This window comes from Lagenorhynchus albirostris, chromosome 12 (assembly GCF_949774975.1).
Source record: "Lagenorhynchus albirostris chromosome 12, mLagAlb1.1, whole genome shotgun sequence".
Lineage (NCBI taxonomy): Eukaryota > Metazoa > Chordata > Mammalia > Artiodactyla > Delphinidae > Lagenorhynchus > Lagenorhynchus albirostris.
In genome coordinates this window covers 59,795,317-59,818,055 of record NC_083106.1, presented here as the reverse complement: position 1 = coordinate 59,818,055, position 22,739 = coordinate 59,795,317, and the positions used below count along the sequence as shown (strand labels likewise).

Here is a 22,739-nt window from a genome sequence, read left to right as displayed (position 1 = left end):
GACTTTCACACCCCACTTTCATCAATCGACAGATTATCCACACAGAAAATCAATAAGGAAAACACAGGTTTAAATGACACATTAGATCAGATGCACTTAATTGATATTTATAGAGCATTCCATGCAAAAGCAGCAGAGTACACATTCTTTTCAAGTGCACATGGAACACTCTCCAGGATTGAGCACATGCTGGGCCAGAAAACGAGCCTTGGTAAATTCAATAAAATTGAAATCATATCAAGCATCTTTCTTCTCTGACCACAACATTATGAGATTAGAAATCAACTACAAGAAAAAAAACTGAAAACCACAAATATGTGGAAACTAAACAATATGCTACTAAACAACCAATGGATCACTGAAGAAATCAAAGAGGAAATAAAAAAATACCTAGAGACAAATGAAAATGAAAACATGATGATCCAAAACCTATGGGACACAGCAAAAGCACTTCTAAGAGGGAAGTTTATAGCGATGCAAGAAAAAATCTCAAATAAACAACTTGGTCTTACACCTAAAGCAACTAGAGAAAGAAAAACAAAACCCAAGGTTAGTAGAAGGAAAGGAATCATAAAGATCAAAGCAGAAATAAATGAAATAAGAGATGAAGAAAACAACAGAAAAGATCGGTGAATCTAAAAGCTGGTTTTTTGAAAAGATAAAGTTGAAAAACTTTAGCTAGACTCATCAAGAAAAAGAGGGACAGGGCTCAAATCAATAAAATAAGAAAAGAAAAAGTTACAGTGGGCACCTCAGAAATACAAAGGATCATAAGAGATTACTACAAGCGCTATGTGTCAATAAAATAGATAACCTGGAAGAAATGGACAAACTCTTAGAGATGTACAACCTCCCAAAACTAGACCAGAAAGAAATAGAAAATATGAACAGACCAATCCAAAGTACTGCAATTGAAACTGTGATTTAAAAACTCCCAACAAACAGAAGTCCAGGACCAGATAGCTTCACAGGCGAATTCTACCAAACATTTATAGAAGAGTTAACACCTATCCTTCTGAAACTATTCCAAAAAAATCGCAGTGGAAGGAACACTCCCAAGTTCATTCTACGAGGCCACCATCACCCTGATACCAAAACCAGATAAAGTTATCACAAAAAATAGAAAATTACAGGCCAATATCACTGATGAACATAGATGCAAAAATCCTCAAAATACTAGCAAATCAAATCAAACAATACATTAAAAGGATCATACACCATGATCAAATGTACACCATGATTTACTCCAGGGATGCAAGGATTCTTCAATATATGCAAATCAATCAGTGTAATACAGCACATCAACAAACTGAATAAAAACCATATGATCATCTCTGTAGATGCAGAAAAAGCTTTTGACAAAATTCAACACCCATTTATGATAAAAACTCTCCAGAAAGTGAGCATAGAGGGAACATACCTCAACATAATAAAGGCCATATTTGACCAACCTACAGCTAACATCATGTTCGACAGTGAAAAGTTGAAAGCATTTCCTCTAAGATCAGGAACAGGACAAGGATGCCCACTCTTGCCACTATTAGTCAACATAGTTTTGGAAATCCTAGCCATGGCATTCAGAGAAGAAAAAGAAATAAAAGGAATCCAAATTGGAAAAGAAGTAAAACTGTCACTGTTTGCAGATGACATATTATACATAGAAAATCTAAAGATGCTACTAGAAAACTACAAGAGCTTATCAATGAAATGGGTAAAGTTGCAGGATACAAAATTAATATACAGAAATCGTTTGCATTCCTATACACTAACAATGAGAGATCAGAAAGAGAAATTAAAAAAAAATCCATTTACCATAGCATCAAAAAGAATAAAATACCTAGGAATAAGCCTACCTAAGGAGGCAATAGACCTGCACTCTAAAAACTATAAGATGCTGATAAAAGAAATCAAAGATAACATGAACAGATGGAAAGATATACCATGTTCTTGGATTGGAACAATCAATACTGTCAAAATGACTGTACTACCCAAGGCAATCTACAGGTTCAATGCAATCCCTATCAAATTACCAATGGCATTCTTCACAGAACTAGAACAAAAAATCTTAAAATTTGTGTGGAGACACAAAAGACCCCAAATAGCCAAAGCAATCTTGAGAAAGAAAAATGGAGCTGGAGGAATCAGGTTCCCTGACTTCAGACTGTACTACAAAGCTACAGTTCAAAACAGTATGGTAGTGGCACAAAAACAAATATAGATCCATGGAACAGGATAAAAAGCCCAGAAATAAACCCATGAACCTATGGTCAATTAATATATGATAAAGGTGGCAAGAATATACAATGGAGAAAGGACATTCTCTTCAATAAATGGTGCTGGGAAAACTGGACAGCTACATGCAAAAAAAATGAAATTAGAATATTCTTTAACACCATACACAAAAATAAACTCAAAACGGATTAAAGACCTAAATGTAAGACTCGAGACTATAAAACTCTTAGAGGAAAACATAGGCAGAACACTCTTTTACATAAATCACTGCAGTAGCTTTTTTGATCCGTCTTCTAGAGTAATGGAAATAAACACAAACAAATGGAACCTAGTTAAACTCAAAAGCTTTTGCACAGCAAAGGAAACCATAAACAAAACGAAAAGACAACCTATAGAATGGGAGAAAATATTTGCAAATGATGTGGCCAACAAGGGGTTAATCTCCAAAATTTTCAAACAGCTCATGTGACTCAATATCAAAAAACAAACAACCCAATCAAAAAACGGGTAGAAGGGGCTTCCCTGGTGGTGCAGTGGTTGAGAGTCTGCCTGCCGATGCAGGGGACACGGGTTCGTGCCCCGGTCCGGGAAGATCCCACATGCTGCGGAGTGGCTGGGCCCGTGAGCCATGGCCGCTGAGCCTGCACATCCGGAGCCTGCGCTCCACAATGGGAGAAGCCACAACCGTGAGAGGACCATGTACTGCAAAAAAAAAAAAAAAAAAAGGGCAGAAGACCTAAATAGACATTTCTCCAAAGAAGACATACAGATGGCCAAGAGGCACATGAAAAGATGCTTAACATTGTGAATTATTAGAGAAATGTAAGTCAAAACTACACTGAGATATCACCTTCCACCAGTCAGAATGGCCATCATCAAAAAATCTAGAAACAATAAATGCTGGAAAGGGTATGGAGAAAAGGGAACCCTCCTACATCGTTGGTGGGAGTGTAAATTGATACAGCCACTATGGAGAACAGTATTGAGGCTCCTTAAAAAACTAAAAATAGAGCTGCCATGTGATCCGGCAATCCTACTCCTGGGCATAAATCTGGAGAAAAACATGGTTCGAAGGGATACATGCCCCCATTGTTCACTGCAGCACTGTTTACGATAGCCAAGACATGGAAGCAGCCTAAATGTTAATTGACAGTTGAATGGATAAAGATGTGGTACATATATACAATGGAATATTACTCAGCCATTAAAAAGAATGAAATAATGCCATTTGCAGCAACATGGATGGACCTGGAGACTATCATACTAAGTGAAGTAAGTCAGACAGAGAAAGACAAATATATGATATCGCTTATATGTGGAATCTAAAAAAAGATGATACAAATGAACTTATTTACAAAATAAAAACAGACTCACAAGACAGAGTACAAACTTATGGTCACCAGGGATGACAAAGGGTGGGGGGAGGGATAGATTGGGAGTTTAGGACTGACATGTCCACACAGCTATATTTAAAATAGATAACCAACAAGAACCTACTGTATAGCACAGGGAACTTTGCTCAAGTCTGTAAGAACCTAAATGGGGAAAGAATTTGATAAATAATAGATACATGTATATGTATAACAAGCAGCAGGTAAAGGAACAGCTGCCTAAGTGTGCAAGTGATTAGTCTGTGTTGCCAGATCACCTCCACTGCTCTTCATTTATGATTACTTCTTTTTGGCTGGAGGATATGCTGCCAAGCCGGCATCTCCTTCTCCCAAATGCCTTCTTTCTGCTAGTTTACAGGGGAGTGTTTTGGAGAAAAACTGCCAACACTTCCTTTCCCATCTTACAGATTAAATCAATTGCATCTGCTTAACACACACAGCCTCTGTTGGCCCAGGGAACCAGACAAGCTGTTTGGACAGTGACCTCAACTGATATTTTGTGTTCTAGAAATGTATTCAGTTGAGGAAGGGATACCACGAATGGCATGAAAACCTTGCTCTTTCTTGGGTTGCAACCTTGAGCCCAAGTACTGGCTCCACCACCACTTACTAGCTGTGTGCTCCTGAGCAAGTCATTGAACATTCTTTGTATCTCAATTTTCTTTTCTGTAACCGGAACAATAATCTTATTTGAGGTAAATATTGAAAGACCTCTACTTCCTTATTTAATGAAATACTAGTCAAAATCCCATTGTAATTTTCCTTTTTCTCACAGGGTGGGGGAGTAATACTTGTTAAATTGATCTTGAAGTTTCTCCAGGAAAGGAAAAATACAAGAAGAACCAAGAAATGCTTGAAAATGAATGGGGGAGACATGCCCTACCCAGTCAAAATAACTAAATGTGGTACTGCGGGAAGGTACATAAATCATTGAAAGAGAGAACAAAGAAAAATTTATATGTTGCATATACTAGAGCTATTTAAAATTAATAGTGACAGGGCATATTGTTCAATAAATGGGATGGGACAGCTAAATGTCCATTTGGGAAAAAAAGCTACAAGGTTTGATATTTTATTCTAGACTTTAGTTATTTCCTCCTTTATGAGCTTGGATCCCCAAATCTCAAGGGCTTCTTTCATCTAAAATAATGCATTATTACATTAAAGGCTTAAGAATTATCCACTTAGAGCATGACTTCCCTGGTGGCTCAGTGGTTAAGAATCCGCCTGCCAATGCAGGGGACACAGGTTTGTTCCCACATGCTGTGGAGCAACTAAGCCCATGCACCACAACTACTGAGCCTGCGCTCTAGAGCCCGTGAGCCACAACTACTGAGCCCGCATGCCACAACTACTGAAGCCCACACGCCTAGAGCCCGTGCTCCGCAAAAAACAAGATAAGCCACGACAATGAGAAGCCCGCACACTGTAACGAAGAGTAGGCCCCGCTCGCCGTAACTAGAGGAAGCCTGCATGCAGCAACGAATACCCAACGCAGCCAAAAATAAATTAATTAATTAAAAAAAAGAATTATCTACTTAGGTGACAGATGAAGGCATGAGAGTGGACAAGATCATTGAAGAAGAGTACCAAGGGGTCTGTGCTTGGAATATTGGGGCATACCTACATTTAGGATGGGGATGGAAGAAGTGGACCAAAGGTGGCCTGCGTCAATGACCAACTTATTTTTTTAAGGTCATAGAACCCAAGGGAGGAAAGGTTTTAAACAAAGGTAGCTCGGTCTGTGCTCTGTGGTTACCTAGATGGGTGGGATGCAGGGGGAGGGAGGTCCAAGAGGGAGGGGATATATGTATACATACAGCTGATTCGCCTCCGTATACAGCAGAAACTAACACAACATTGTAAAGCAATTATACTCCAATAAAAAATTAATTTAAAAAAATGAAGGTTGAAGAAGGTCATATGAAAAGAGGTTAAGATGATTGAAGGCTGGAAGGAACATTATGGGTTAGACACGTAGGACATGACCAGCTTTCCTCAAGAAAGAATTTTCCTCGTAGTAAGATTAAACCAGGGGCTTCCCTGGTGGCGCAGTGGTTGGGAGTCCGCCTGCCGATGCAGGGGACACGGGTTTGTGCCCCGGTCTGGGAGGATCCCACATGCCGCGGAGCGGCTGGGCCCGTGAGCCATGGCTGCTGAGCCTGTGCGTCCAGAGCCTGTGCTCCACAACGGGAGAGGCCACAACAGTGAGAGGCCCGCGTACCGCAAAAAAGTTTAAACCAGCTTTCCTCAAGAAAGGAAATGACCAGCTTTCCTCAAGAAAGAATTTTCCTAGTAGTAGGGTTAAACCAGAATCAGTGAGGTGACAGCAGGCACACACTAACAAAGGATTCTTTCCATATATGGAAAGAGGTGGAACTCCAGCTTAATGGGGAAATAACTGGGGAAGAATTTCCAGAAGCAGCTGACTTCTTTGAACCTGCTACTAAGCTATAATACTCTATGTGCTAGACACTGAGCTGTATGTCACCAATTTCCTGAGCAAAGCTGCAAGGTCAACGTTGTTTTCGCTTTACAGGTGAGGATTTGTAAGCCAGCATACTAACAACACGTACTAACTAGTTTGGGCTAGTTACTTAAGCAGTCTAAGGCAGTTTTATTAAAGGAGGATAATGCTACCTACACCTTGACACTGTTCTGAAGATTAAATTATTAAATTATATATCTATGTATATACAAACGTAACATACATATCTATGTATGTACAAACACAAACAGAAATGTGTAGAATAGTACTTTGCAGGAACTTAATACATATTCCTGGTACCATACTTGAGAAAAATAGCAATGCGTAAGGTACAGTCATGGTGGCATAACTGAATTTAACTGCAGGCTTTCTTTTATGTGTACCCAGCTTTATTTTGAACAACCACCTTTAACGTATAGGTTTCTCCTCTTCTTTTGTTAGGTATTGGATGTGAGTAGAGAAGGCAAAGAAGAAGTATTCTACGGGCCTACACTTCCTTTTGCTTCCAATGGAATAGCGGCATGCTTCCTCCCAGCTCCGTATTTCACATGCCCTAACCTTCAAACTCTTCAAGTGCCTCATCACAGGATTGGCACCATCTGAAAAGCCAGTGCTCTCTTAACAACCAGCATGAACACAAGGAAGAAAAAGGCCTGACTTTTGGATACTGGGCATGAAAATACTCAGTGCTCAATGCTTCCTTGTTTTGTTTTCTAGATCTTCTATTCAGATAAACATTAGCAAAAAATGAACAGTTTTCTAAAATACACATTATTGAAAACGCTTGTCACGCTTCTCAGTGTGTGTCAATATACAGTACAATATGTATGACTTTTATGGTGGTGTAGCTTAGTGCTAACTTAATGGTCCATGGATCTTTTAAGCATTCTTTGTACACTTTGTCTAATCAGTGCTGTCCAGGACATTACCCTCTTAGTAAGGCAGTTTATTCCACAAGTACTGCCATCAATGGTCTTAAAAAAAAATTGTCAGTACTTAATCTCTTTACTACTTAAGCCTGGGATTGTAATTTTTCTTTTAAAAATTTAACATTATACAGCCCTGCTGTATAAGTAGAGGCTCATCATTATGACATCATAAATTTTTAAATGCCATATTTTATTCAAGGTAATACAAATAATAGAAGTACACCAGAACAGCAGATGGAATACCCAGATTTTTCACCTTGGTTGCTCTGTTACCTTGGGCCAGGAGCTTAACTTTACATTGCTTCAGTTTTCTCACTTTTTAAGGAGGGCAATTATTGATTTCCATATTAATTCAGAAGAATGTTTTAAGGATTAGGCAAATGCTCTGAAGTACTTTGCCTAAGAAAAAAAAATGTCACTCAAATTGCAAGGTATTTTACTGTTTTAGAACCTTGTAACTGAAAAAGATTATTTTTGAAGTTTAAGAATTACTAGATAGAACTTGGAACACAAGCTATGAGATAAATGATTCTGAAAAGCATGTGAAAGAGACATGCTAATTATGAAAAAGGGAGTTTACTAAAGCCAAAGATTCCTAAACTTGTATAAACACTTGCCTAAAATAATAAGTCTCTCAAACATTTCATCTAAGCTCATTTAGTGAAAAATGACATTTTAAAGCTCAGAAAAAATTAGTTGTACTAATTTCGGTACCATAAAGTGCTCTGACATAAATTTGAACCTAGTATCAGTAGTTCTAATAAAAGTTTTTCCACTTTGTTAAAGGTTATGTCAATCTTGAGCACTTGTGGGATTCTTCTCTACCACCAATACATATTTTATTACTACCATTTTTAATAATGCATGAGAATTTTTTTAGGCTAGGTTTTTGGATTTGCTTTGTCTATAACAAAAAATAAAAAATAAAACAACTCAATAATCGTATTTGAACATAAATTCAACAAGTATAACGTGAGTTTTTCCCCTTAATCTTGTTAGGATAAGTCACCTTTATTAAAAGGAAGATTTTACTTTTTTTCCTTAGTTTAATCATTCAGCAATCCTTGCTTAATGGGAAATTGTCATTTTATTCATGTAACCACTTTTAGTAATCAGAAGTGAAAAAAAAAATTTTTATTCCTAAATATAGAATTCACTAACTTTATATGATACCTAAAACATTAATTAAAAAATATATATATATAAATAAAACTTTTGGCTATTTAGATTAAAGGCCGGGAAGGGAGACTAGGGGTAAGAAAAAAATGGTAAATTTTTAAAAGAACAGATTTTGTTTACACAAACAAAAAGCCTTAAGAATATTTGTACAGTTCTGAAAAGTGAAAATTGATAATTGACATTTAGAAGGAAAACAGAGAGTCTATTTAAAAGGTATAAACCATCTAAATTAAGTTTTTAAAATGCCTTACCATGTCAGGAAAATGGTCTCCAGCGTTTCAGAAATCTTTTCAACAAGGACCTAAACAAGAATTTCAGATTTACTAAAATTTTTACTTGACACACAGATTTTTCCATCCAGCAGTTTTACCTTATAAAACCTTAAAATCTATTTTTAATCCCAGACTCTCTACCCAATTAATGAAAGGGAAGGTCTAAAAGTGAACTTGCTTGAATGATAAACGGAAAGGCAGCCTGAGATTATTGTAATTTCTGTGTACACTTCTATTTATTTAAAACAAACGAGTATATATTATCAAACCTCTCCTCAGTGAACTTTAATGTATTATTCTGTAATATTACAGAATTGAAGTCAGAATTTTTAAAAGTTTTACATAGTTTCCAGAAACACTTATAGACAAAGAACAGCATCCAAAGTACAGCACCCCTCCCCTAAAAAGAAAAAACTTAGATCGCTTATAATTCGATCCTTCCCTCAAATTACTGATCATAAGAGCTAATTAAGAAAAATTCTAGAAAACAATGTTTGGTCATATAAACCAAGGCCCACTGAAACTATTCAAATATATGTTCTCCATTTAAGTGAACTATCCTACAGTAATTCATCTTCCATTTTTACTCTTCAAAGTTAAAGACCATATTTTATTTATATTTAAATTATTAATTTGAATTTCCAAAAGACTATGAAGCTTCCAACAGTTTAAACATCATTTCAAGATTTTACTTTAAAAAAGAAAAAGCAGTAACACAGATATTAGCAGTGTTCTTACTCTAGGAGGAAAAGCCAGAAATGACATGAATCTCTAAAATAAAATAATATGTATGTAAAATGCAATAAAATTCCTTAGATTTTTAAGAACAAAATGCCAATTGGTTATTTTTAGGGTGTTTTTCATCCTTTTTCTCTTCTCAGTTTAACCACATGTATTACACTGTATACCCTTCAGCCATTACAATAGCTGAAAAATTAACTTTTCTTTGTTTTAGCGGAGTATAAAAGCAACAGGAATAATAAGATAAAGATTATTCCTGTAGGTAACACGGTTCATTTTTATTTTGGTTTTCAAAGAGTCAATCTGTCATAAAGAGGCAGTTGAATAATCACAGGTGCAGTGTAAGTTGAATATATACATTTTTTATTATATCTCATTACTATATACACAAATAACTTAAAGCATGCATATGCCCAGAATTTTTCTAAAAGCACAATCCACAAATGCAATGAACTGGATAACTATCAGTACACCAAAAACTTCAGTAAGCAGCAGTTGGTAAGTTCATTTGGTACTGATTTTGGTAATCTTACCAAACATAGTTTATCACAGAATCAAAATATAAATCTCATATCTTATTAAATATGTGAAAGAATACGCTATTTTGCTAGCTTCCCAAACCAACTGTTTTAAGCAAACAAAGCACGTTATTTATACTAGCATACTCTATACTTGACTGACAAGGCAATATTTTTAACCCTAGGAGGAGTAGGCAGGAGATCAGTTTTTGGAAAATGTAAGGTTTATGTAAAAAGTCTATCAGTCAAAAAGCAGTGGTTTAGTACAGAGAACACAGTTTTCAGTGAGGTTTCTATGATATCTATCTTTTATCTTTGAAACACAAGTGCTATGTTACTGTGTAGGATTAGGGAAGGTACGTTTCCTAAAGGCTTTTCCCAACTGCAAAGGCTCATCAAATTTTTATATGATATATAATCCTAACAAAGGGGAAGTAAAAATAATAACTGCCAAAGATTCTGTGAAAGTACATGGAAATGGGCTCATGTAACTGGTTAAGAACAAAGTAGGTTTAAAAATTTATGATGAAGCATGGAAGAAGATAAAAATAACAATGCATAATGAAAACACACACATAGTCTAACAACTCACAAATAATATTTTACTTACCCCCCAAAATAGAAAAAGTCAAATATGCTTAGTAAGAAAAGAAAAATATGCTAGGGATAAGTAAAGATATAAAAAGTTTTAAACTTTGAAACTCTTCTAATACAAATGAACAAAGTACTAAACGATTTTTGTGCAGCGACAATACTCCATGTTTTCTTCGTCCCCTATGGAAACCTAATTAAATGTTCAACTGAAATTTAAATCGTAAACAAATCTGTGTCTAATAAAGTCCTTTCATCACCCTGTTGTCTTTCAATCATCTCTTCTACACTCCATCTGATATTTTAAAGAAATTATTTGAGTGGAATAATTACATATCCAACATGTATATTTTAATTTTCTTCCTATTTAAGTGCCTTAAGGTTAGGTTTCTATAGAAATGATGGTATTCTAATTGGCAAACTGAGTGAGGCCCACAGCGTAGAATGAACATGTCATTCAGAGAAAGCAGCTAAGACAGTCTGCTTTCCTGCTTGAGGTAAGTTTGGAAACAGAAGGTATAGCGTCAGATGGCAGAAGCCTCCTGACTGAAGGGCTTGAATGTCAGCTTATTAACAATGGGAAGTAAATGGAGGTCCTTGAGCAGAAAAGTAAGAAGAAGAAAGAAGTATTTTAGGAAAACTAATGTCAAAACTATGTGAAGAATAAATTTCAGGAGTCCAGAGATAAGAAGGAGATTATAGTACCCAATAGAAAAATGTTTGGATGCATGAAATGGCAAGAAGAAAAAAATCACAAGAGCCTATAAGGTGATCAAATGAAAAGTGGGGAGCAATGAATCCAAGAAATGTCACGGCTAAGTTACTTGGGAAAGTGGTGTATTCTCTGGGTAGAAAATGAAGGCATGAGCTAGACTGGAAACGAAGATGATAAGGGCAGCTTGACATGTTGCCTTGAGATTTCAGGAGAATCCAACTAGACAGGTTTAGAGAAAAATTAGCACTACAGATAGAAAAAAATTATAAGCTAGTTTTATCAGTTCACTACTACAAGAATGTTGAGACAGAGCAGGTGAAGGGCTAGATCTTACCAGTAGGGACAAGAAAGAAGAACGTGTATGTAGGAAGGAGCGATACTGCTGAGGAAGGGATCAGAAGATAAAAGAAAATGCAATGTCACAGAGGCCCCAAAGACCAAGAAAAATGAGAACACATTCCAGATTTGGCCCAAAGAGAATGGCCTACCTTACAATGGTAGAAGCAGCCGCCTCAGGGATTACAGGGTTTTTAGGGGAAAAGGAACATTAACGAAGCAAGTATAGGTACTCTTTAGTCTGGAAATGGAAAAAGACAAGACTATAGTAATAATTTATGGGTCAGTGAAGATTCTTAAGAAATGGAACAGAGTCATACATATTCTTTTTTTCTTCAATAAAACAGCTTCTTTAAAACTTTACTGATACATAAATTTAAAAATACATATATATATACATACACAGGTATTGTTACAGACTTTTTCTTGTTACTGATTTTTTTATGTATAAACTTTAGTTATTCTTAGTATCTACAGCTATACACCCTAATGCATGATTCAGCAGCAGATTTTCTTAACCCTTAAAAAGTTTCATAAGCTAAGGAGCAAGATTCTCCAAGATATCTTTATCAATTTCCCTTGGGGGTGAAAAAATATATATATACACACATATATATACACACACACACACACACATAAACTCTTTAAAGGCATCCCATTAAATAGTTTAAATTTCAATTGCTACAACTTGCAAAATAATGCATCATTTATTTAATAAGTCACTATCGTAATGACAAGAAACTCATTGCTATGAAGTCTTAGTAACCTTAAAGAGGCTTTCATTCATCCCATTTGTTGAATTAAAAACAGTTTATTTGGGGGGAAAATAAACCATTTATATGTCATGAAGTCCTTTAGACTTCACAGATTACAATTAGGAAAGGGCTATTATCTACAGTTTCCCGACTGCAATGCATTTCATTTTAAAAGATACTTCTTGAGTCAGAAAGGGTTGAAATGTTTTCCTGAAGGAATAGTAGAACCATGATAAACACTAGATACTCAAGAAAAAAAACAATAAATTATTTCAAACTTAGCAAACATGACATGTAAGAAAACATTGAAAAGAAGTGCGATCTTCATCTAGGACGTACCATTAGAGAAAGAGGAACAAAATTAGGAAGTGTTCTTCACCTTTGTGCATGAGATAGAGTGATCATGTCTGTACACCACCAAACAGAACATAGGTCAACAAATACTTTCACATACATTTAAATTATATGATTATAATTATAAATCAATTATCCCACTGATTCCTACCAGAACATTGTGAAATTTAAAAAAGGGTTATTATTCATTTTTCTCCATGAAGAAACTGAGGCTCAGAAAGGTTAAGAACTTGCTCAAGGTCACAAAGCAGAGCTGGGTTTGAGACCCAGGTGGGTTCCCAACACTAAGATTGGAGCTCTTTTTACCAAATAATGCTCATTAGAAAAAGGAGTCAAGGACAAAAGCCCAACTGGTGGAATGAATCTGAATGAAATAGTTAAAGGGTTGAGAGATGAGCTGCTACAGGAAACTAAACTGGCTCCCTTCAAACATGTAAGATGCTAGCTTATAAAAGGCTCTAATTGAAGAGCAAGGAGATAAATCAGCTGACTTCTCAGACCTCTTCTGTTAATTTTATAAACTTAAAAATTTCCAGAATATTATTTATTCTCTTTTCTTAAAGGCTTTTGTTTATCCTCCTCCTGATCTGTCTTTTAATGACAACTCCAAACGAAAGGATGAGTAGAGGAAAACATCTGGCAACCGTTGGAACCCAAGTATTGATATAAACACTGTTGGCCCAAGTTAAAAAAAAATACATATTATCTGTATAATCATTTAGCCAGATTCAGTCTCATTCCTCATAGAGTTAAGTGTGCTTTGTAAGGATTTTATTAACTTGCCTCACGCATAGTATAAAAAAGGATAACAAATATACTGTTCTATCTCCTGACCACCCCTCCAAAAAAAACCCAGCATAGGGCAGCCAGGTAATTTGAAATAGTATCATAATAAAATATAACTCATAAGAAAACAAAAACAAAACAGAAATAAATTACTCACAAGGCAGAAAGTCACATTACAGTAAAATGGCCATGGATCAACCAGTACAAACCTGCTTAGACATACACACATAACACTCCCAGTTAGGAAAAGTTTCTTTAGTTTCACTAAAACCTCTTCAAAATAGAATGCAGTTTTACCAAGTTCGAAAGCTCCTATAACATATTTAATTAACTTTTATTTCCTTATTTATATACTTTATACTTACAGGTATGAAAGGAAAAAAATCCTAGAAAGTATTTTTAACAGAACATTATACAGTTAATTAAAAGTAGGAGTCAGAATGGTGCAAAGTGACTTTAGATAGTTATAATTAATATTGAGGATGAATCACAAAATAGATTTAATATTATCATCTTGTAGTCTCTGTATCTCATCTTGTCCCACTTGTCCTAGGTGAGATAAAAGTTTGCTATAGGCTTCCCTATAAAGAAAAAAGAAAAGAAGACAGATATATATTTATTACATTTTCCACTATTTTTCATTTAAGTCTTTACAGACTGAGCCTGCTTGAATGTCTACTTGTCTATACACACCATACACGATGTAATTAAAGTACTTTGACTCTTTAACATACTACTTTTGGACATATGAATTATAGTATGAGTAATGACCCTTCTAAAACAATCTCTTTAGGAAATACAGACTTATACCCCCCCCCATGTTTCATTACTCTAAATAGGCCAGCATTATCTTCAGCTGGGTTGTAATCTATTAAAAAAAAAAAAAAAAAAAGCCTTGATCTATTTCTGACCAAAACCCATATTATCTAGTTGAGTCACTAATCTTATTCACTGGAACACACTCCAAATTTTTATAAGTGGAAAACAGGCCATTTCTAGAAAATGAATCTATATTTCATAATCATTGTCCAAAAGGATATAATCAAATTATCAAACATACCTTTGTGCAATATTTCTGCCAAGGCCCCATTTCTGCTCTGAACTCTTCAGAGATTGAGTAAGGGTTGAAATCAAGTGGATAACAACCTGTTGGTCCAATGCTGCTACTGTTTCTAAAATGCTGTAAATCTGATAATCATATCTCATACCATAATCCTCGATAAATTTCCTGAAAGTAAAACAAGTTACTTAGAATTACTTCTGGGGCAATTCTTTGGGCTGGTATCTGTATGGCAACAAGCTGTAACCTGAACACAAGAAAGATCATTTCATGTAAGATTACCATAAGGATTTAGATGCCATATGAACACTATTTAACACTTGAAAATAAAGAACAGAAATGGCTTCAGTATGAGCTATGAACAGAGTGGTGGCTTTAGGAGAAAGGGAAAGGGAAGAGCTGGAATCCCAGGAGGAAGAATAAGGGGGAAAAATCTAATCTCAGGGACTTTTTTGCTATAGTGTGCATGATGAAATCTAGATGGTCAGGATGTAGAAGAGACTAAAACAGCAGAGTCCAGTTTCCTAGTTATTTTGTATATCTTTTAGTTATTGCTAACTCTAGATAAATCAAACAATATATCTATAAGAAAAGCAAGTTATTTGAAATAATTTTCATATTCTTTAACCAATCAAGAGACTTTAGACCCATAGAAGACCTTTTATTAATAAGAATTATATATTTTAATCCTAAAATTTCCACTCTCTCCCCCCAAGAAAATAAAAGTCACCTAGCTCAATAAATTGTACTTAACAAACATGCAATCTTTGTTCATATAAAATCCTTCCTCCTCTTAGGGTTTTACAGTTTTCATAAATCCAGTATTTATTTCAAATGATCACAATTTAAATAAACTGTAAACAACTGACAAGTGCCAACTATGTGATGAGAAAGAAAACTGAGGAATCAAAAATCTAACACAGAATGAAGGAAATGGACCCAAACTATTTATCACGGTAGTGCTAGGGTAGAGATACATGAAATAAAGGCGAACTGGTAGAAACTGTGAGAAAGAAATACTTAAAAGTACTGCCCTAACAGAAAGCATAAGACTCTATAGGGTGCAAGGCAGGAAAATAAAAACAAAACAGAAAATGTTTCTCAAGTTGCAGTTATTCTTGTGAAGGAACAACAGATCTACAAAGTCTATACTTCACAATTACATACAATGGAGCTTTCTGGGTCCACAGCATCAAAGTGAGTAGGAAAACCAGTGACAGGCACTTTCACAGTGGATCCTGAGTAGCATGTTTAGCAGCTCCAAAGCCTGTACACCTGTCATCATGACTCACGTTTCCCACTTTTTCCTCTTAAACACATGCAAGAATCTTCCTTACTAAATTCTCAGGTAATTTTACGTCAGCTCACTTATCTTTCTCCTTGGTACTTTTATTTTTTAATAAAACAACATAGCAAAACCACTGCCAAAAATACAATAATTGAAACTACAAACAAGTAGTAACACATTATGTTTTGGATAATTAGTTATTTAAAAAACATGTTGGCTGTCAAATGGCTGGCAATAGTCTTCTTGCCAGTTGGCATATTTTCCAGTTACCTAAACACAGAAGTCAGCTGGGCGGCAGGTTCTCCTCCTGACCCCGCTTGGCAGGCTTTGACCATGTATTGCAGGTTCTCGGTGGCCAGCCTTTTAACTAGGAGGAAAATTTACAGCATTACACATTTTGTCTGGTTTGACCATCTGGATCCTCATTTTTATGAGCGCTCTAGATTTAGAAAAACATGTTGTTTTCTTAAAGTATCTACATGCTTTTTTGTTATTTTTCAAAGCGAAACAGTTATGAGCTTTTGTTTTGTTCTAAAGTCTCCCTATCTTCCATTTTAAGAAAATATAAAACACTTAACAAATCTATTTTTTACAACCCTGTAACTGAAAAAACACATGTGAAGATAAGTCTTTCTGTTAGAAAAGAGCCCATATTCAAAAACACTCCTGTATCCTAACCTTGCAAACACTGTTACATACTGATTAAAGATAACCTTTAATAATTCAGCTGATTTAGAGACAAGCAGGTTGATTTTTTTAATTCATAAGCATATTCCTCCCACTAACAAACATATATGTAGAAAATTAGAAACAGTTTACCTTCACTTAAAATTAGCAATATATATATATAAAATCAACTATTTGTGATGCTAATTTTGTTTTGAAAGAGAGCAAAGTTACAAAAAGAACATTTATGTTCTTTCAGTATTTAACCAAACCTTTACAACTGTGCACTTGTACATAAAAACGGCAACAACAAAAAAAATCAACAAAGAATGTAGAAAATTCACCATGTTCCAAATGCTACTACATTTTTGTTATGCTGTTTTTGGAACATTAAATATAAGTAGCTGGGGAAAAAATTACTTTCTCTAAGAACAAGGAAAATTTAAGAAACTGTAATCCACTACGGCAAGAGTACAAAACATGTGATGCACATGAAGTTAAATTAATTAAAATAAAGTAGCAGATAATGTTTTCCATAGCATGACGATAGTGGATAAGGAAGATATAGCATACTTGTCTTTATTGAGCAAATAAGTTCTCATATTAGATGCAATCCTAAAGCCAATATAACTGTTTCTTTTTAAAGATGTTTTCTTGAAAAAAACAAAAACAAAACCCACAAGTTCTTCTGTGGAAAAAGTACCAGAACATGAAGAAATAGCCTTCACAAACTATTAACAGTAAGCATTGTTTTTTTAAAAATAACAGCTTTATTGAGGTATAATTCACACATGAAAACCAACCTTTTAAAGTGTACAACTCATTGGTTTTTAGTATATTCATAAGAACTTTGAAGTTATCACCACTATCTAATTTCAGAACATTTTCATCACCTCCCCCCAAAACCTTACACCTATTAGCAATCTTTCCCCATTTTCTTCCTCCCCCAGTCCCCGGAGGCACTGATCTTTCTGTCTCTATGGATTGTCTATTCTGGGAATTTCATATAGATGGAATCATACAACATGTGGTCTTATGTGACTGCTTTCTTTTCACTCAGCATAATGTTTTTTTTGTTTTTGTTTCACTTAAAAACTTTTATTTATTTATTTTTGATTATACAATGCAGTGTTATCAACTATAGTTTCTAACCTATCCTTTAGATTCTCAGACCTTATTCATCCTATAACTGGAAGTTCATACACTTTTTTTAAAAACATTTTTATTGGAATAAAATTGCTTTACAAATGGTGTTGTTAGTTTCTGCTTTATAACAAAATCAATCAGTTATACATATACTTATGTTCCCATATCTCTTCCCTCTTGCATCTCCCTCCCTCCCACCCTCCCTATCCCACCCTTCTAGCTGGTCACAAAGCACTGAGCTGATCTCCCTGTGTTCCGCGACTGCTTCCCACTAGCTATCTATTTTACATTTGGTGGTGTATATATATCCATATACACACCACTCTCTCACTTTGTCTCAGCTTACCCTTCCCCCTCCCCATGTCCTCAAGCCCATCCTCTAGTAGGTCTGTGTCTTTATTCCTGTCTTGCCCCTAGGTTCTTCATGACTTTTTTTTTTTTTACATTCCATATATATGTGTTAGCATACAATATTTGTTGCTGTCTTTCTGACTAACTTCACTCTGTATGACAGACTCTAGGTCCATCCACCTCACTACAAATAATTCAATTTCGTTTTTTTATGGCTGAGTAATATTCCATTGTATATATGTGCAACATATTTATCCATTCATCTGATGATGGACACTTACGTTGCTTCCACGTCCGGGCTATTGTAAAAAGAGCTGCAGTGAACATTGTGGTACATGACTCTTTTTTGAATTATGGTTTTCTCAGGGTATATTCCCAGTAGTGGGATTGCTGGGTTGTATGGTAGTTCTATTTTTAGTTTTTTAAGGAACCTTCATACTGTTCTCCATAGTGGCTGTATCAATTTACATTCCCACCAACAGTGTATGAGGGTTCCCTTTTCTCCACACCCTCTCCAACATTTATTGTTTGTAGATTTTTTGATGATGGCCATTCTGACCGCTGTGAGATGATATTGCATCGTAGTTTTGCTTTGCATTTCTCTAATGATAAAAGATGTTGAGCATTCTTTCATGTGTTTGTTGGCAATCTGTATATCTTCTTTGGAGAAATGTCTGTTTAGGTCTTCTGCCCATTTTTGGATTGGGTTTTTTTTTCCTTTTTTTTTTTTTTTGATAATGAGCTGCATGAGCTGCCTGTAAATTTTGGAGATTAATCCTTTGTCAGTTGCTTCATTGGTAAATATTTTCTCCCATTCTAAGGGTTGTCTTTTGGTCTTGTTTATGGTTTCCTTTGCTGTGCAAAAGCTTTGAAGTTTCATTAGGTCCCATTTGTTCTTATTTTGATTTCTCTAGGAGGTGGGGCAAAAAGGATCTTGCTGTGATTGATGTCACAAAGGGTTCTGCCTATGGTTTCCTCTAAGAGTTTGATAGTGTCTGGCCTTACATTTAGGTCTGTAATCCATTTTGAGTTTATTTTTGTGTATGGTGTTAGGGAGTGTTCTAATTTCATTCTTTTACATGTAGCTGTCCAGTTTTCCCAGCACCACTTATTGAAGAGGCTGTCTTTTCTCCATTGTATATTCTTGCCTCCTTAATCAAAGACAAGGGGACCATATGTGTGTGGGTTTGTCTCTGGGCTTCCCATCCTGTTCCATTGATCTATCTTTCTGTTTTTGTGCCAGTACCAGACTGTCTTGATTACTGTAGCTTTGTAGTATAGTCTGAAGTCAGGGAGCTTGATTCCTCCAGCTCCATTTTTCTTGCTCAAGATTGATTTGGCTATTCGGGGTCTTTTGTGTTTCCATACAAATTGTGATTTTTTTTGTTCTAGTTCTGTGAAAAATGCTAAGGGTAGTTTGATAGGGATTGCATTGAATCTGTAGATTGGTTTGGGGGTAGTATAGTCATTTTCACAATGTTGATTTTTCCAATCCAAGAACATGGTATATCTCTGAATTTATTTGTGTCACCTTTAATTTCTTTCATCAGTGTCTTATAATTTTCTGCATACAGGTCTTTTGTCTCCTTAGGTAGGTTTATTCCTAGGTATTTTATTCTTTTTGTTGCAATGGTAAATGGGAGTGTTTTCTTGATTTCACTTTCAGTTTTTTCATCGTTACTGTATAGGAATGCAAGAGATTTCTGTGCATTAATTTTCTATCCTGCTACTTTACCAATTCATTGATTAGCTCTAGTAGTTTTCTGGTAGCATCTTTAAGATTCTCTATGTACAGTATCATGTCATCTGCCAACAGTGACAGCTTTACGTCTTCTTTTCTGATTTGGATTCCTTTTATTTCTTTCTCTTCTCTGATTGCTGTGGCTAAAAGTTCCAAAACTATGTTGAATAACAGTGGTGAGAGTGGGAAACACCTTGTCTTGTTTCTGATCTTAGTGGAAATGGCTTTAGTTTTTCACCATTGCGTACGATGTTGGCTGTGGGTTTGTCATCCATGGCCTTATTTTGTTGAGGTAAGTTCCTGCTATGCCTACTTTCTGGAGGGTTTTGATCATAAATGGTGTTGAATTTTGTCAAAAGCTTTCTCTGCATCTATTGAGATGATCATATGGTTTTTCTCCTTCAGTTTGTTAAAATGGTGTATCACATTGATTGATCTGCGTATATTGAAGAATCCTTGCATTCCTGGGATAAACCCCACTTGATCATGGTATATGATCCTTTTAATGTGCTGTTGGATTCTGTTTGCTAGTATTTTTGCATCTATGTTAATCAGTGATATTAGTCTGTAGTATTCTTTTTTTGTGACATCTTTGTCTGGTTTTGGAATCAGGGTGATGGTGGCGGCCTCACAGAATAAGTTTGGGAGTGTTCCTCCCTCTGCTATATTTTGGAAGAGTTTGAGAAGGATAGCTGTTAGCTCTTCTCTAAATGTTTGATAGAATTCGCCTGGTGAAGCCATCTGGTCCTGGGCTTTTGTTTGTTGGAAGATTTTTAATCACAGTTTCAATTTCAGTGCTTGTGATTGGTCTGTTCATATTTTCTATTTCTTCCTGCTTCAGTCTCAGAACCTTGTGCATTTCTACGAATTTGTCCATTTCTTCCAGGTTGTCCATTTTATTGGCATATAGTTGCTTGTAGTAATCTCTCATGATCCTTTGCGTTCTGCAATGTCAGTTGTTACTTCCCCTTTTTCATTTCTATTGATTTGATTCTTCTCGGTTTTTTCTTGATGAGTCCGGCTAATGATCAATTTTGTTTACCTTCTCAAAGAACCAGCTTTTAGTTTTATTGATCTTTACCATCATTTCTTTTTCATTTATTTCTGATCTGATGTTTATGATTTATTTCCTTCTGCTAACTTTGGGTTTTTTTTTTGTTTTTTGTTCTTCTTTTTTTTGTTCTTCTTTCTTTAATTGCTTTAGGTGTAAGCTTAGGTTGTTCATTTGAGATGTCCCTTGTTTCTTAAGGTAGGATTGTATTGCTATAAACTTCCCTCTTACAACTGCTTTTGCTGAATCCCATAGGTTTTGGGTCACTGTGTTTCCACTGTAATTTTTTTCTAGGTATTTTTTGATTTCCTCTGATTTCTTCAGTGATCTCTTGGTTATTAAGTAGTGCATTGTTTAGCCTCCATGTGTTTGTATCTTTTACAGATTTTTTCCTGTAATTGATATCTAGTCTCATAGCATTGTGGTCAGAAAAGATACTTGATATGATTTCAATTTTCTTAAATTTACCTAGGCTTGATTTGTGACCCAAGATATGATCTATCCTGGAGAACGTTTCATGAGCAATTGAGAAGAAAGTGTATTCTGTTGTTTTTGGATGGAAGGTCCTATAAATATCAATTAAGTCCATCTTGTTTAATGTATCACTTAAACCTTGTGTTTCCTTATTTATTTTCTTTTTGGATGATCTGTCATTGGTGAAAGTGGGGTGTTAAAGTCCCCTACTATGATTGTGTTACTGTCAATTTCCTCTTTTATGGCCGTTAGCATTTGCCTTATGTATTGAGGTGCTCCTATATTGGGTGTATAAACATTTACAATTGTTATATCTTTTTCTTGGATTGATCTCTTGATCATTATGTAGTGTCCTTTTTGTCTCTTGTAATAGTCTTTGTTTTAAAGTCTATTTTGTCTGAGAATTGCTACTCCAGCTTTCTTTTGATTTCCATTTGCATGGAACATCTTTTTCCATCCTCTCACTTTCAGTCTGTATGTGTCCCTAGGTCTGAAGTGCGTCTCTTGTAGACAGCATATATACGGGTGTTGTTTTCGTATCCATTCAGCCAGTCTATGTCTTTTGGTTGGAGCATTTCATCCATTTACATTTAAGGTAATTATTGATATGTATGTTCCTATTACCATTTTCTTAATTGTTTGGGGTTTGTTATTGTAGGTCTTTTCCTTCTCTTGTGTTTCCTGCCTAGAGAAGCTCCTTTAGCATTTGTTGTAAAGCTGGTTTGGTTGTGCTGAATTCTCTTAGCTTTTGCTTGTCTGTAAAGGTTTTAATATCTCTGTCAAATATGAATGAGATCCTTGCTGGATAGAGTAATCTTGATTGTAGGTTTTTCCCTTTCATCACTGTAAATATGTCCTGCTACTCCTTTCTGGCTTTGCAGAGTTTCTGCTAAAAGATCAGCTGTTAACCTTATGGGGATTCCCTTGTACGTTATTTGTTGTTTTTCCCTTGCTGCTTTTAATATATTTTTTGTATTTAATTTTGATAGTTTGATTAATATGTGTCTTGTCATGTTTCTCCTTGGATTTATCCTGTATGGGACTCTCTGGACTTGATTAACTATTTCCTTTCCCATATTAGGGAAGTTTCCAACTATAATCTCTTCAAACATTTTCTCAGTCCCTTTCTTTTTCTCTTCTTCTTCTGGGACCCCTGTAATTCGAACGTTGGTGTGTTTAATATTGTCCCAGAGGTCTCTGAGACTGTTCTCAATTCTTTTCATTCTTTTTTCTTTATTCTGCTCTGCAGTAGTTATTTCCACTATTTTATCTTCCAGGTCACTTATCCATTCTTCTGCCTCAGTTATTCTGCTATTGATCCCTTCTAGAGAATTTTTAATTTCATTTATTGTGCTGTTCATCATTGTTTGTTTGCTGTTTAGTTCTTCTAGGTCTTTTGTTAAACGTTTCTTGTATTTTCTCCATTCTATTTCTAAGATTTTGGATCATCTTGACTATCATTATTCTGATTTCTTTTTCAGGTAGACTGCCTATTTCCTCTTCATTTGTTAGGTCTGGTGGGTTTTTGCCTTGCTCCTTCATCTGCTGTGCATTTCTTTGTCTTCTCATTTTGCTTAACTTACTGTGTTTGGGGTCTCCTTTTCGCAGGCTGCAGGTTCGTAGTTCCCATTGTTTTTGGTGTCTGCCCCCAGTGGCTAAAGTTGGTTCAGTGGTT

General features: G+C 35.4%; 2 protein-coding genes across 9 annotated transcripts in view; one reads left to right on the top strand and one right to left on the bottom strand.

The window, feature by feature from the left end:
* Positions 1-7,029, top strand: part of KLHL32 (kelch like family member 32) — a 186,377-nt gene extending 179,348 nt beyond the window's left edge. For all 7 annotated transcript variants that reach the window (XM_060167646.1, XM_060167644.1, XM_060167643.1 and 4 more), the window contains one exon: positions 6,553-7,029. In XM_060167646.1, coding sequence (XP_060023629.1) covers positions 6,553-6,714 — 162 coding nt within the window. In that variant the 3' untranslated portion in view covers positions 6,715-7,029. The remainder of the gene's footprint in view (positions 1-6,552) is intronic.
* Positions 7,030-11,799: 4,770 nt separating this feature from the next.
* Positions 11,800-22,739, bottom strand: part of MMS22L (MMS22 like, DNA repair protein) — a 138,749-nt gene continuing 127,809 nt past the window's right edge. For both annotated transcript variants that reach the window (XM_060167611.1, XM_060167610.1), the window contains exons 22-24: positions 15,906-16,002; positions 14,348-14,515; positions 11,800-13,868 (exon numbers count right to left, since the gene is read on the bottom strand). In XM_060167611.1, coding sequence (XP_060023594.1) covers positions 13,775-13,868; positions 14,348-14,515; positions 15,906-16,002 — 359 coding nt within the window. In that variant the 3' untranslated portion in view covers positions 11,800-13,774. The remainder of the gene's footprint in view (positions 13,869-14,347; positions 14,516-15,905; positions 16,003-22,739) is intronic.